The following is a 16,835-nucleotide window of genomic DNA, read 5'->3' as shown; positions in this document are numbered from 1 at the left end:
TAATATATTTCTGTTTTCATTCTTTCAACATGTTCCATTCATTTATGTTTTTATATATATATATATATATATATATTTTTTTTTTTTTTTATTACTGATTCCTGGTTTAATTCTTTCATAATTTCTTCCCTTCTTTTGTCCTCAAAAGTGATTCAACATTGACTTTTAAGGCTGGAACAGGCCACTCTAGGCCTTGAAAAGTGTGATAATAATGATATTTCTAGACAATTTACAACAAACTAGTAGGTAGTAAAATAATTTGCAGTGCATCATTTTCATATTTCATGATTTGTTACATATAATTTTATTATTTCTTCACTTTTTCTTCTCAAATCAATCGCTAAAAGAAGAATTACTACCCACTATTTGCAACAGATTACGTGAAGTCGTAATTAAAACAAATATCTTTAAATAAAAATATCAATTTGACCATATTTATCTAATGTGAAGGGGGGGGAAAAACTTACTTTCCGCTGTACTACTTCCTCACTTGTTAAAGTTTCAAATTCATGTTCCAGATAGGATACATTAGCCTATTAAAAAATTTAGAAACAAACTAAAGTGGAATTTATTTTATAATGATGCTTATAACTAATTAAGCAAAATTTTACAAATTGTGTTTCCTGCAAATAATCAAGAAAAGTAAAAAATTAATGCATACTATTACCAGTTAGCAGTGAAGGAATAATATATGAAAAAAAAAAAAAAAAAATGGCTATTCCAATATTTGCTCTCTAGTGCCATATCTCCAATTTTTCTCCTCCTCCTCTTCCTGAGGTTGGAACATGCAGTGCATGTCCCTCCTTCATGGATATGCCTAACATGCTGTAATTAACTAGGAAGATAACAACTTCATCTGAGGATAGAGAAGTGAACAGATCTAAAGATCAGTCACTAGACAGCACACAGGATTTGTATGCTGTCTAGTGACTGGTAATAATACTGCTGCAACTGATTCACTAAACCAGGGATTGCCAAACTTCTTTGACCATCGACCCCTTCAAGAGTTTCTTGACTTTTTATCGACCCCTCTATTTTACTATTACATAATTATAATAGGACAAGCAAAAAAGACGCTCATGTGAGTTTTTAGATTGTTTATTATATAGTTACAGTGTTTATTGTATGTGTAATATAGTATATATTATTATATTGGCTTAATGTCAAAGGGATACGTTTTTGTTTTTGACGTCCTTCTTAACATTACATATTTGATAGAAGGGATAAATAATATATAAAATATAAAATTTAATTAGATAACAAAATTACAATAATACAATCTTACTTATATATATGAAAATAAGACTTTTATTAACTTAGTATACAATTTACTAACATTGTTCAATGTGAAGGAACTAATCTTGTCAATATGACTCTTGACAAGATTAGCAATGTTGGGTTCAAAATTAGTAAGTTTCAGCCTTAAATTTCCATGGAATTCTATATCTAGCTTATTTCTTCGTTTTGTTAAAATGGAATTAACATTGCTGAAACCAGCTTCACTCATGTATGAACTTGGAAATGCAAGCAAAAAGGGGAGTACCACTTCAGGAAGTTTTGGATATTTTTCTAACATTTATATTTGTCCAAAAGTAACTTAAAGTCCTATTTTTAAAAAGCGTCTTAGCTTCAAGATCAACTGACAATTCAATAAGTTCATCTTGTAAGTTACATTTCGATATTTTCAATATCTGCAGAAAATGGCATGATAACCCAATCTGGAATGTGCATGTTTTCAAAATCTGCAAAACGCAATTTAAAATCATCGCTCAAATTTGGAAGATGTTTTGTGTATATTTCTAAGTCTTCATCTTTTACTTCCAATTGTCGTAGATTCGAAAAGTACTGAAAATCTTTTCATAGCAATGATGATTTAAATAAGGCTAATTTAGCTTGGAAGCCTAAAAGAATTGTCCGAGCTTGAATCATCGGGACATCTTTACCTTGTAGACGGGTCTGTATGTCATCAAATTTTGAAAATAAGTCTGCCAAGTAGAAAATATGATTCTTATTTCTCTTCAGTTCATCACTCAAAAACAAATTAACATCTGTAAGAAACTCTAGGGTTGAGCCAAACAACTCAGCAAATCTTTGTAGACTTGCACCTCTAGACAACCATCTTACTTCAGTATGTAAGAGTAATTTGGTTTGATACTTCATTTTTTGAATTGTTCGACTCAACCCTAGAGTTTCTTACAATCGCAATTTAAGACGATGAGCCCTAATTTGATTAACAGATTTAATACAAACTCTTAGAGTATCATGCTGAGAGTTTTTGCCACCAAATGGTTTCGGTGCAACACACAGTGAATAGTATGTACACTTTGAACTTTTTCTTTCAGAAAGGCAGCGAAACCTCGGCCCACCATTGCAGGTGCGCCATCTGTGGCTACTGCTGTTATATTAGTAAATGGAATATCATACTTATTTAAATATTCCTGCAATCGCTGAAAAATTGTCGACCCCATTCCATCACTTTCAAGATATTTTGCAAATAAAAATTCGTCAATAATTTGATGTTTGGTTTTACTATATCTTACATAAGCCATAAGAATAGAAGAACTATCGAATGTAGATTCATCAAGTTGGATGGAGAACTTACTATTTTTGAGTCCTGATACTACAGTTTTTTCTACATCTTCAGCCATTTCACCAACATGTCTTTTCACGGTATTCGCACTCAATGGTAAGCATTTTAAAACAGGGCCAGAATCTTTTTTCATTATGGTTTCAATTACTTCTTTGAATGCGGGTATAACAATGTACTCCAATTGTATATGGTTTTCTTTTTTTTGCTATATTAAAAGAAATATTGTAGGAGGCTGTTAATCCTTGTTTATTGTCAGCTTCGGCAGGTACTTTCATCAATGAATTTATAGTTGGTTGATGTGTGTATTTCTCTTTCAGCTCTTTAGCCAAGAAAAATAGTCAAGATCTTTATCTTTCTTATCGGGATGGAGTCTATGAAGATGATCTTTTATTTTTGCTGGTTTCATTGCATCGTTACTAAAAGTTTTTTCACAAAGAAGACACATAGGCCTCGTTTCGTTTCTTAATGAAGCAATAAACCCAAGTTTCAAATATTGTAACGAATATTGTCTGCATTTCTTTTTAGAATCTGAAGCTGCCATTGTGGTTACTGGGGTTGTAACAAAATAATTAAAATTGAAGTCAGTCAGCAAAAGTAATAAGTCTAAATAATATACCTACTCACATATTTCTATAGAATTTATAAAACTACCAGTCCTGCTCAATTCTTCAACGTAGAGAAGTTTAGTTCGTGAATGAATAACGATTGAATTATAATATGTATGTTGATGAATTTTAGAACATTAATGCTCACTTGTATGTCGATGCGCAAAAATGAGACTGGAATCGAATACGTGCAAGTATAAGTAAATAAGCAACCGCGCACATGTTGCAATCTCGCTCCCACTGCACCGGCCGGGCAGGAACCACCGACATCCGTTTATTGGTAAACACATCATTTTGGCCTACTTGATTGGCCTCCATAACTATTTTCATGCCTTGCTCCATCTTACAGGTCCTATTCATGTCAATGTTCCCATGATTCACTCTTAATTGCGTTGTCATTCAGGATGGAGGTATATCAAGTTAACATTAAATATTACCTGTACAATGATGTCTTAGAGTTTTCTATCGACCCTTAATGAAATTCCTTAAGTCTGAAATGCTTCTGTCTTTGAATTCAGACAATGCATACATTACACTTAGTTCAGCCTTTAAGCGAACTAAATCAAATAATGATCCATAGGTTTTCTGCAGATACGTTACATCACTATCAGGGAATTTATTTCTGTAGTTTTCAAAAAATCACAATTAAGAATTGTGATTATCAATTCTTAAATTTGTAACATCATGTTGTCCAGGATTTCATTGAAAAGATGCTTAAATCTTAACTCTTCTGAGTCATCACACATATGACATCTCTTATGACTTGGTTTCCCTTCACAAACATTAATATCATGTGTAACACTGTCATAAATACTCGTGAAACCTTCCTCTTTCATAGTCTGAATATTTAAAGAGAATTTTCAATTGTTTTGGCACAATACCTTATATCTAAAGATTTGGTTTGCAAAATTTTAAAGACAACATCAGAAAATGAGAAAATCTTTGAAAATACTACCAGTGAAAATCGAGTGTTAAACTTATGTAAGAAAGTTAAAAAACCTTGCACTTTCAAAACTGTGTCACTGTCCTAATCATCTGGAGCATCCAAAATGTGTTGAAAGAATGCCTCTATCATACCATAATTCTCTTTCACAGTGTTCACAATATGTGAAGTTCCATCTTGTTGGCACTGCAGTGGGCAATTTCCTTTCAAGAAACTTCTTAAGAGCAGCTGTCCTCTTTGTACACTTTGAGAAGAAAGTAGTAAGATCCAACATAGTTTGAAAGAACACTGTACACTCTTTGATGTTGGAAGCAGATTGCTGTAGTATTAAATTCAGCAAATGGCTGCAACAATGCACGAAAGTCACACGTAGATACTGTTCTTGGATCTGTTTGTTTAAACTACTCGCTTGATCTAAAACTGCAGCACCATCATATGTCTGTGGCACGAGTTTTTTCCTCACACTTGTACTCCTTCAGAACTGCACTTACGTGTTCGAAAAGTGCTGCAGGGGAGCGATCTTGGCTCACATCAGTGAAACCCAGAAATCTTTCATGAACTTCATTGTTGCCGTCAATGTAACAAAAAACATTCAAAAGCTGAAACTTGTTTATGATGGCAGAAGTTTCATCCATAATTAGTGCCACAAAGTCTGTTTGCTTGATCTCTTTCTTTATTACCTCCATAACTACTGAGGTAATTGCAGCAATCAAGTCATTCTAAATGGCTGAAGATGTACCTCTAAAAATAGAGGACTTCAAATGAATCGCCAAAAGAGGATCATACTGACTTATTAGATCAAGAAGTTATACATAATTTCCTCTATTTGCAGATGTCAGGGACCGTCATGACTACAAAATGGTAGCTCTTGCTTTGATAAGTAATGGATAACATCTATTAAGCATTCGATATCAATAACACGCGATTGTTTTTCACCTTTTCATTATGCAGTACATCACTGACACATTTCTGTTCATCAAGCTGGTGATCAATTTTTGTTCTTCTGAAGCTGTTTAATTGAGGAAAACACTTAATATAGTTGGCAGATTTTTTGTGCCTGGTAATAGACAATGTCAAAGTGTTTAAGTTGCTAAAACCACTTTTGCACCAGAAAACAGAAGACAAGGCCAACAAAACAGTTTATTCAATTTCTTCGATCCCGCTAACCAGTGAGTATTCTTGTACTGACCCTCACTAAACGAGCGAACATATTCTCTGTTTTTTTCCTTGTGATGAGTTTTGTGAGCAGTGACAGGCATGGCCTGCCGTTCTTTGCAATATCACTTTTCTCCTGAACACTCCTCTGGGAAAAGGGATTTCTTAATAAATTGTCAATAACAATACTTCTAATGACTGTCCAGTATCCATCTTAGTGCCACAAAATCAACAAAAAACTAATAAATGCAGCAGTTTACATACACAGTCCCCTGCAAAGTAGTTCACTTCACTTAAACATCTAGCACACTTGTAAAGTCTAGCTGAAGCTCACTGGCTAGAGCTACTTTGACTGCGTATGGCCTGTGTTTAAGCAACAGGGTGAGACGATGTGGAGGGAGCGGAAATGTTTATCCATGTGCATGAATCACAGTGCTACAGTGAGGACCTGGAAGCTCCCACAACCGAGCAAGCCAAGGTAGCTTGACAAGACGAGCAAGCATCGGCCTTCGATACACAACGCAAAGCTCAATTATGCTTGCTATGCTTGCTGCACAAGCTCATTAATTGAGCTTGTGCAGCAAGCATAGCAAGAGTGGAGAATTTGCCCCTGTTCTATACTATGGAAAGGAGGAATGACTATGGAAGTCATGCTTCCATAGTCATTCCTTCTTTTACTTGTCACATAATGAAAGAACTCTTTAGGAATTTTTTTGTTTTTGTTTCACCAACTAGCTTTCTCTCATAATTAGCTTTAGCCTTCCTTCCTTACCATACATGTCACTTATTTGTATTGCTCGTGGGCATGCTGATCACCTTTCTTTTTATAATCCGTCCACAACCTTTTCTTTGTCTGCAACTCTTGCTTAATGAAGCTATTCATCCATCTAACTCTTGGTATACATTCTGATACTGCTTTCTTCAAACACTACACCCCTTGTCCACCTGCCATACACCACCACATCTCCCATCCAAATTCTTATGCTATGGAACTGCTGAAAGCTGACTCCTCAAGCTCGTCATAATCACCAGCTTTGATTTTGTCATAATCACCGCACCCTTCTTAAAAGAAAAAAATCTACATTTCTGACAATCTCCCAGGTCAAGACTCCATGATCGCTTTCCAAAAGTGGAAGCAACGTAGCTAGATTGGTTATTGTTAAGTTCTCTGATGACTGAAGAATCTCTGAAGAGGGGGTGCCTAAGGGTCAAAGCTGTATAACTGAGAGGAGACCTCCACATAGCCTTTAAAGGAATGCAGAGAACCGACCAGGACTTCTGACCTAATATCCAATCCTCACCTTCTCGTGGTGCACCCTGTTGGGTAGTTACTTGGATATAAGCTTGTGTGTTAGATGCAAGAAAGATGGGATGCATACAGAATTTCATATATTTTATAAGGGTCGTAGCAATGGCTAAAAAACTATTGCAAAGGTACCCTCGGTTTCAATGGCTGTGTCATTTGAATAAATAGTCTTGGGACATTAGCTCAGGGCTTCTGAGCTAATGTCCAATCCTCACCTTCTCATGGTGCACCCTGTTAGGTATCTACCTGGATACTGAACGAACAAGGATGGGCTGGCAGTTTGGGATTTAGCCAACCAAACTGTATTCTTATTGGCTTAAACCAAAATATAAAATGATGGCACAACATGACAGAATTTCATGCCGGTTGGGGCATCGCCTGATTAAACAAGGCCCCCGTTGTTTTCGGCAAGGAACCAGGGCAAAACAGTGAAAAATCAGCTACTGGAACAAATCTTAAAACACACCTCAACTCAATATCACCACAGTTCAAGATTGGTACTATCAACATAAAAAGTCTGAATGGCAAAGAAATGGAGCTAGCTGAGGAATTAGATAAGTACCAGATTGACATAATAGAGGTGACTGAAACAAAAAGACAAAAACTGGTGAAATCTTTCTGAGCAGTAAATACAAAATGTTATATTCAGGCAATAACAATCAAGGAAAAGAAGATGTAGCCATAGTAGTCAGCACAAAATATGAGGCTAATCTTCTTGAATGGCAGGTAGTCTCAAGTAGAGTGATATGGGCAAATATCAGAATGGGGAACTGGACACTGAGACTTATTTGTGCCTATGGTCCCACAGAAGGCTCTACTATGGTAGATGTGGAGGAATTTTTTGAGACTTTAGAGAAAGCAACTGACACAATGAAAAATTGGTCCTTGTTGGGGATCTAAATAGCAGAGTAGGAAATGATTGTCAGACATACAAAAATATTTTGGGAAAATTTGGAGAGAAGAGCAAAGCTAATAATAATGGCAAATACCTGTTAGATTTCTGCTCAGGATATGGACTAGTTATTACTAACACAATGTTCCAACATAAAAATGTGCACAAATTCATATGGAGAGAAGAGGTAAGGAATAAAGGCATCACATTTTCCTAAAAGTCCCACATCCCTCTTATGACTATAACAGGATTTAAAAATGCCTGTTAAATATCTGCTGGCCTAGTTGCTCAAGTGAATAGCACAACAGCTCTCCAACCAACAAATTTGAATCCTACATATTAATGAATGTCGTTAAATGATGATAACCTTCAATGACATGTGTAAAACCACCATCCTGATTACCAGAAGCCTGAAGTGAGTTGAGAAAAGTTCCATTCTGTGGATTTTGGCTTGCAGAGATATATATATATATATATATATATATATATAAACAGAATTATATATACAAACATCAGAATAAACATATATTAACATACTCTAAGAAGAAAAAATTCATCCCAGAAGTTGGGATTCCCTGGGGATGGATCTTCTCTCTGAAATGGGAGAAAAAAAAATGTAAAATTCAATTAAATTCTATTTGTTACAAAAATTCTAACAGATATTGAAATGTCTGAAAGTTGATAATATCATAAGGATGATATTTATATCTAAATATGCACTGTTCATTTTGTAGTTTAATCGAATGAAGACAGCACCAGGAATGAATTAACCACCTATTTCATTAATGAATGACCATTCAAATGAAATATAACCAACATTTTATACTTTGAATTCATGCTATTTCAATTTCAATGGACACTTTGCAAATGTTCTGACTGACATGCATACATGTTATGGCTGGTATAGTGATTAAACAAAAGTTTAACAACTCCAATATTTCATCACACAAGCAAAACAAAAGCAAGTGATTATAGCAAACATTTTAAGCTTTATATCCATGTTCTTTTAATGGTTATTTTGCATCAATATACACATATACAGATGATGGCTGGTATGGTGGTTAAAAAAATAAAAGTTTGATTCCAATATTTCAACTCTCTCTCTCTCTCACACACACACACACACACAAACATCTTCAAGGATACAACATAAGAATTGTAACATGCACATAAGCAACACAAGAGCAAGTGCAAGTGATTCAACTATAAGCCTAAAGCCCTATGAGGGTACCATCTATGGGCAAGATATCTCAGAATTAGTTTCCACATCTTAGGAATTTTCGTACAATATTTATTTGAGTTGGGTTGGGTTGGGTTGGTTTTTAAGATCTGCTGATTGCACAGAAAAGTCTCACCTCTTTATATTTACTGCAGTAAAGCAAAAAGAAAAAAATATTTACTGAGGCCTTTTTCCATTTGATTCTGTCCACAGTGTTTAATGCACACTCTGCTAGACTTGAGGTCTGGCACAGACAATGAAAACAAATGTAATTCTTATGTTCTTCAAGATGGACATTGAGAGCTTATCCAGTTTGTCCATAATAAACCAATGTACACGTAAAAGGAACTTTCCAGGCATCTGGAACTGAGAGTGAATGAAGTTACAGGAGCAAGGTTAACTTGCATATGCTTGTGTGCACATTACAATTCTCGTATTATATCACCAAAGATGCCTTGGTAACTGAGATAAAATAGTGAAGCCATTATATTTGTATTATAATACCTAACATGACTTATGTCGTATAAGAAATCTTATGTTGCATCAGCTACAGCTCAGAATAAATGGAGCCACATTTGGGATTTAGGCAAAGGGAACATGCTGGAAATATTGGTTTGGCAAATAAGTTTGTTCGATTTATGTGTTAGTACAAGTGTATGCCGCTTTGCCTGTCGCTACCTGTGAAATGTCACCTTTCAACGCAATTGCGCAGTTGAAAGGCGACATTTCACATAACCTTTCAGTGAATTTTCGTTCGGCCTACTAATTCGGTTGCGTGTGTGTAACATGTTTTTAGAAATGGAAGGAAATAACGTGCATTACCAGCATATTTTGCTTTTTTATTTCAAAAAAGGCAAACGAGCTGTGGAGGCCCATAAAAAAATATGCAGCGTATATGCCGATGGTGCCTTAACAGAACGCATATGCCAAAAGTGGTTTGCCAAATTCCGTTCTGGAGATTTCGACGTCAATGATGAGCCTCGTGCAGGTTGCCGACCGAGGTTGATTCGAGTGTTGTGAAGGATGTCATTGACAAAAATCTGTCACAAACAGTGCAGGAGATTGCTGCAGTACCCAACATATCCCATACAAGCGTTGAAAACGATTTGCACAAGCTAGGATATGTTTCAAAACTCTGTTTGGGTGCCGCATGAATTGACTGAGGCCAATATGACTGCTCGCATATCCATCTGTGATTTGCTGCGACGTCGCAAGAAAACGACCCATTTTTGAAGCAGATGATTACGGGAGATGAAAAATGGGTCGTGTACGATAACGTGGTACATAAAAGATCATAAGGCCACAAGAGTGAACCGCCGCAAACAACCTTGAAAGTGGGATTGCACCCAAAGAAGATCATGCTCTCTGTGTGTGTGGTGGGATTATAAAGGTGTTGTCCACTACGAGGTGTTACTGTCATGCAGAACGATTGATTCAACTGTCTATTGCTCACAGTTAACACGAATGGCCCGTGCAATTAGCACAAAACGTCCTGAATTGGCAAACTGGAAAGGAGTTGTCTTTCAAAACAACAACGTTAGACCCCACACATCATTAACAACCTGGAGTAAATTGTTACGTCTCGGCTGGGATTTTTGCCACATCCTCCATATCATGTGACCTGGCACCTTCTGATTACCACTTATTCCGATCATTGCAGAATTCTATGAACGGGAAAACCTTCGCTAATGAGGAGGCTGTCAAAAGACACCTGGATCAGTTTTACGCCAGTAAACCTCAGAAGTTTTATGAACGCGGCATAATGAAGTTGGTGGACAGATGGCAAGAGGTCATTGATAAAGAGTGTCAACATATAACTGACTAGTATGTATTATATATATTAAATAAAATCTGTTTCATTCCACTCTGAAAAACCGAACGAACTTATTTGCCAACCCAATATATTACAGTACTCACTGTATAGGTCAATGTTACTCTGATGAATAATACAGAAGATATGGGATTAACCTCGGAGGCGAACTTTACATAAGCATATGGAATGTATGAGGCTTCAGATGGGTTCTCATCACACTGTCTGCAAAGATGGAGAGATAAAGAATTGGCATCTGGGGATTAGACAGACTAGATGGAATGGAGCAGTTAGGGGGAGATTCAAAGCACCATGTGACAGCTGTAGTACTGAGGAAAAGTTGGGCAAGATCATTCTTGGTTACAAGCTCATAAATCATATGATAACTTCTTTTTTTTTTTTATAAAAAAGATTCATAAAACCAATGTATCAATCATGATAGTTTATGCATTCCACATGGGCCTGATGAAGAGTGAGAAGTTCTATGAAAACCTACACACCATTTAGAATTGGTTGGCAAGGAGAGATGGTCTCTTCATTCTAAGAGGCCATTCCAATAGTGAAAAAGAGTACGACAATTAGGCCTACAAGTAGCAGGCCTAACTGGAGAAATGCAACAACTGTGGTAAAAGACTGTTAGAAGTTGTCTATATTAAGAGGCTAGTTATTACTAATACTTGCTTCCAGAAGTCGCCACAATGTACCTGTACTTGGACATCAAACATCGATAAGTTAAGGCATCAGAAGAAGATAAGCACATGTCTTCCACATAAGTCTCCAAAAGCCCATCCAATCTTTTGATGTTTCTTCTGTGAATCTTTTGGGTATTATTCTGATATCCAGTCCAGTGGGATGGACTGCCTTGAGAGGTTTTGGAATTAGTCTTACTCTGGCCGTTACTGGTTGGTTTGTGTCCAGTGCAGACCTAGGCACAAACCAAACAGTAACGGCCAGAGTAAGACTAATTCCAAAACCTCTCAAGGCAGTCCATCCCACTAGACTGGATATCAGAATAATACCCAAAAGATTCACAGAAGAAACATCAAAAGATTGGATGGGCTTTTGGAGACTTATGTGGGGGATACACTTGAAATGCTTGGAAAAGAGTCAGAGATATATAGATATCTACCATTTGTTTAACCTTCAAAAACAACAACCCTTCAATTAACCGACCCTTGCATGTAAATTGACTTCTGGTAGAGCACCATTTAACTGTACTTCAATTATCCAACACTTCGATTATTAGAACTTGCCGTTCTGATAGCAGAAAGGTCATATAAATTGTAGATATTTACTGTAATACAGGATACAGCCAAGAAATACTTAGACCCATTTAGAAGAGCAAGGGATCCATGGAATTCAAATGGGATCTGATCAAAATAAAAAGATAGAGAAACAGAGACAGAGGGATCGACAAATATGAGATCATGTGCAGAAGTCAGAAAAACACATAAGGCACAACAAGGACAACTTTTATGCTACGAAATATAAAAAAATAGTACCAGATGAGGAGGCACAATTACAAAAGGATGTTTAGGTTAGTTCATGAACTTAGCACAAATTTAACTGTGCACAAATTGAATATTCTCAAGGACAGGTATGAGACAGTACTAATGGAAGGACATGAGATCAAAAAATGGAAAAAGTACCATGAGGAACTGTCCAACAGAGAGAGGGTGGATGACAAAAATTTGGAAGAAACCTCTGCTGATGGGAATCTTGAGTTGAAACCACCTCCACTTAGACAAATGTAATCTAGGCATAGTTAATTAAGGCCACGAGGAATGGAGATGAGTTTCATAAATTCATTATAAGGACATGGGAGACAGGAGTATGGCTTAGAGACTGGAAGAAATCAATATTCAACTACTGCATAAGAATGGAATGAAGGACTGCAAGAACCATGTAACTATTTGTTTAATCTCTCATGTAAGCCAGGTTCTAATAAACACTGTAAATAGGATAGGCCAAAGTTGGTGCTGAGATGCTTGAAAAACAGGAAAGCTTCAGGAAATGCAAGGATATCAGAAATCAGGTCCTTTACGTTTGGCAGAATACTGAGATGGATCGAATTTGTTGCAAGTAGTCAATGAAGCTAGAAACTTAGGAATTATAACGAATAGCAAGTTAAAGTTTAGGGACCACATGGTTGACTGCACTGTCAAAGAGAAAATGCTAGCTTGTGAGAAAATAAGTCACTCTTCCACTTTACAAGGCTTGTACAGATATATCATCTGATTCCAAATAGATGGGGAGACAGCTGAGAAGAGGCAAGTGACCAAGATAATAGTGAGGAATAAACAGATGAGAAGATATATGACAAAAATTCACAAATTAGTAAGATATAAGATAAGTGGGACTTTGCAGCTTATGGCTGGTGTAGGCAGAACTTGGTATCATCCCTGGAAACCAGCAAGATTATGGCTGGAAAGTAAGTGAGGTACAGGTTTTTTTCATGGTAAGAGACAAGTGTGTGGAATGGACTGATGAGTGCAACTTTGATGAGTATGTTCATAGAAATATATAACAGGTAAATTAAGTGACTAAAATGGTCCTTACAATGGAGGAGTATAAGAGCTCTGCTCTGCTCTAACTAGGCTTCCCTCAAATGAATGTGTCAACACCTTCGTATTTAGAATGACTACAATTCTAACAAAACAAAATACTTGTTCCTTCCCCTGCCCTACCTCTATCTCAAAATATAGATGATAGCAATGCTATTATTCCTCAACAATTTTCTGTCCCTTGCTGGAGGAATGCTTCATCTAAAGTTCTCCATTCATTTCTATCCTGAGCTTTTCTATGCCACTGAATTCCAGCCCAAGTCTCATCCTCATCTTCCCACCATCTCTTTGGTCTTCCTGTAACTATCTTTCCATTTCTGGGATACCATTTAGATATCACCATTGTCCATTTTTGAGTGTTACATCTTATTACCATTCTTTACATTCACAATAGTTCAGAAAAAATAGCTAGGACTTAAATTAAAAAAATCAAATTCCTCCACTGTTTTCAAACCCCATACCAAGCTGGTTACTCTTATCAGCTCTCCTAAAGATCAACTCCCTTTAATCCAAATGTATACAAAGTTCCATGTTTGTGGAAGTTTGTCAACATATGTCTTGAAAAACACTGCAGAATCAAACAGAAAGACTGGTGCTTCAGTGCAGTAAGCATAAACAGGACTTTATTATTATAATATTTTTTTTATTGTATTTTATTTTTTTTTAGAATCAACATGAGATCATAAACCAACCAAACCCAACTTCAATAAATAATATTATGTGAAATTCCTTATATATGGGGAAACTAATTCTTACACATTAATTAATTCCTAGTGCTGTCTTCATTCCATTTATAATGTATACTGGTCGAACTCATCAATCACCCGATCTCTCACATACATCATTATTTCTGATGTTTAGACCTGGCCAAAATAAGAGAATATTCTAAAAAACAATTGTTGTATAATGTCTCTCATGGGAAATTGTTATACAAATTCCCGCAATCGCTTTTACATACGTTCTAAATAATGTAAAAATCAAAAATTCTAAAGTTTTTAAACTACTGTAATAATTCTACTGATAAGTTATGTAGAGCTATGTATATTATAAGTATATACGTAACGGAAAATAAGAGATTAGCCTGGATTATGTTTGACCCAGTAAGAATAAAAGTTCGAAAGGTCATACAAATATAGAAAATTGCCGCTAAAAACGAAGATAGCCCAAGTGATGTCATCATGTACTCAAAATATCCAGTAAGTTATAGTCAAAGAACAAAGAATGAACAGAACTATAAAAGGGCTCTAGGCTCTCGCACATGGGCGCTCTCTCTCTCTCTCAAGTTTGTTCATGTTAAGGCGTGACCCCAGGTGCGGGGGGGGGTGAGGCCGTTACCATCCGATGTATTTCCAGTAGCCGCTGAATGCTACGTACATGTGGAATTCAAGACGTCAACAGTGGTTCAAGTTTACTGACAGAGATTCAATCTATATATTGTCCCATTAAACATGATATCAGAATTGGAGATGTTAATATCAGCTCTTTGCTTTATGCAGACGATATTATACTTCTAAATAAATCTGCTACAAGTTTGCAAGATTGTTGTAATAGATACGGTATGAAGGTCAGCAATAAAAAGACAAAGACAATGAAAATAGGTAGAATCGTTGAAAATGTCAATCAACTGTGTTTTGAATGGGGAACCTGTGGAACAAGTAAAACATTTTAGCTACTTAGGCACAATTTTTAGTGAAGATGGTAAATTAAATATAGAAATAGACAACAGAATCAGCAAAGCTGGTATGGTAGGAAGTCAATTGAATAAATTCATATGGAATAAGAGAGAAATTAGTTGGAACACTAAATTAGCTGTATACAAGACAGTGTTCAAACCAGTTTTAACTTATGGATCTGAGAGCTGGGTCAGAAGTAAAACACTTGACCAAAGACTAGAGACCGCAGATATGAGAGTCCTGAGAAAGATTAGAGGCGTGAACAGATGGCATCAATAGCAATATCATATTAAAAACGAGGATATTAGGAAAGAACTTGAAATTGTCAGCATCCAGGAATGCGTTAGCAGAGATAATCTCAGGTGGTATGGTCACTTGAACAGAATGGGCGAGGAAAGATTAGCAAAATAAGAAACAAGAAAACAAGATACCTGGCAGAGAAAACATTTTCTCTGCCAGGTTGGCAGGAAAATGACCCAGAGGAAGATCAAGATATAGGTGGATTGATACAGTATAAAGTGCCTTAGACGATAGAAATATAAGATCTAATAATGATGTTGGAGTCATGACAAGTAACAGACTGATTTGGAGGAAAATTGTAAATAGGAAGTTAGTAATGAGGTAAATTTTTCACGAAGTACTATCATATCCTGTAAACCCCTTGAGGGTACATGTCAGGAATTTGACGATGATGATGATATTGTTCCAGAAAACTGCTGCTGAAAGACAGCCAAGGGCCGTCCAAATTTTAGCCAGCACCAAGGAAGAAAGGCAAAGTGTAGCAGAACATACGGAAGTATCTTCCAAGTTATTAGGACTGTATGTGAAACACAAATGTGAGTAAGCTCTGATCTGTTAAAGTTATAGTAGTTGTACTTGATATCGTATGTATGCTAACTGAGGGTAAATTGTGATTAGTCATTTATTAAGTTATGGGAATAGAGAGAGAGAGAGAGAGAGAAGTAATTGTTAACGTATGTATGCCTAAATAGGATGTTTAGTTAAGTATAATGTAAAAGGCAGCTCAAGAAAGCAAAGTGTTGTAAAACCTGTTGGTAAAGTATTGTATATGTTATGTTTAAATATAAATTTTATTGTACAATGAAACCTGTGGAGAATTCATGACTAAACAAACACATGTAATAACCACAGTAATAAGTTTTAATAAGTAAATATTTCATCCTAAGTATCTTAGGACATCATCAGTACAGTTAATTCAAACAATACTAGGAATAACATACAGTTAGGGCACATGATTACAATGGAATCCCAATACTGTTACCTTCACCTAAAGACAACCTCTGATGCTACCTGGCATGTACAAGGTTTCATGCTCCTGTAAATTGTCTTACTATGGACAGAGAGATAGATCTGTTCATAAACGCATTTCGGAACATCAAAACTATATTCATCTAATCAAACCGCAGAAATCTGGCCTCGCACAACACAGAGTTGAAAATCTAAACCATAGGATCCATTGGTAAAAGACCAAACTTCTACATAGATCTTTATATAAACATGAACGTTTATATAAAGAAAGTGCTGAAGCCCTACTTCACAGACCAAATCTAAACTGTAATGACGTTCTTGCTATTCCTAAAGTATGGGAAATTGACATACAAAATTGTGTAAAATAATTTTTATATATGCTATAATGAGCAGAACTTAAAGGAAAATTTTGGTGGACAAAGAAATAAATCAAATTTAAGAAAGATATTAATTAAAATAAAGAATAATATTTTATAATGGTGCAATCAACAATTATTTTACAGTTGCATGTGAAGCATATACAAACAAACAATGGTAAGAATGAATCACAAAGACAATCAAAGTGAATTATGCAAAAGTTCTGAAAATAACCATGCCTAAATAGACATTTGTTATATCGATGTTTGTTGCTATATCGATGTTATACTTAATTTGTTGTTTCTATACTATATCCTTTCTTACCTCTTTTAAACCTTATACTATCAAAATCCTACTGGCTGCTCTATTGTTATATATTTACCTTTTGTTATTCATTCTTTCTTCTCTTACTTTAATTTTATTCTTATATCTAGGATTGTTTCCTCTTCGGA

General features: G+C 35.7%; 1 protein-coding gene across 5 annotated transcripts in view; it reads right to left on the bottom strand.

The window, feature by feature from the left end:
• The window catches only part of LOC150106430 (armadillo-like helical domain-containing protein 3), a 352,469-nt gene that overhangs the window by 317,829 nt on the left and 17,805 nt on the right, over positions 1–16,835 (bottom strand). For 4 of the 5 annotated variants that reach the window (XM_090392440.1, XM_090392441.1, XM_090392439.1 and 1 more), the window contains exons 3-4: positions 8,029–8,085; positions 468–533 (exon numbers count right to left, since the gene is read on the bottom strand). In XM_090392440.1, coding sequence (XP_090248566.1) covers positions 468–533; positions 8,029–8,085 — 123 coding nt within the window. The remainder of the gene's footprint in view (positions 1–467; positions 534–8,028; positions 8,086–16,835) is intronic. The other variant, XM_090392443.1, reaches the window with a different exon arrangement.

This window comes from Typopeltis vanoorti, chromosome 5 (assembly GCF_054136105.1).
Source record: "Typopeltis vanoorti isolate ZY-2024b chromosome 5, IOZ_Tvanoo_1.0, whole genome shotgun sequence".
Taxonomy (NCBI): Eukaryota; Metazoa; Arthropoda; class Arachnida; order Uropygi; family Thelyphonidae; genus Typopeltis; species Typopeltis vanoorti.
The sequence above is the reverse complement of the archived record's forward strand: the minus strand, read 5'-3'. Positions and strand labels throughout refer to the sequence as shown.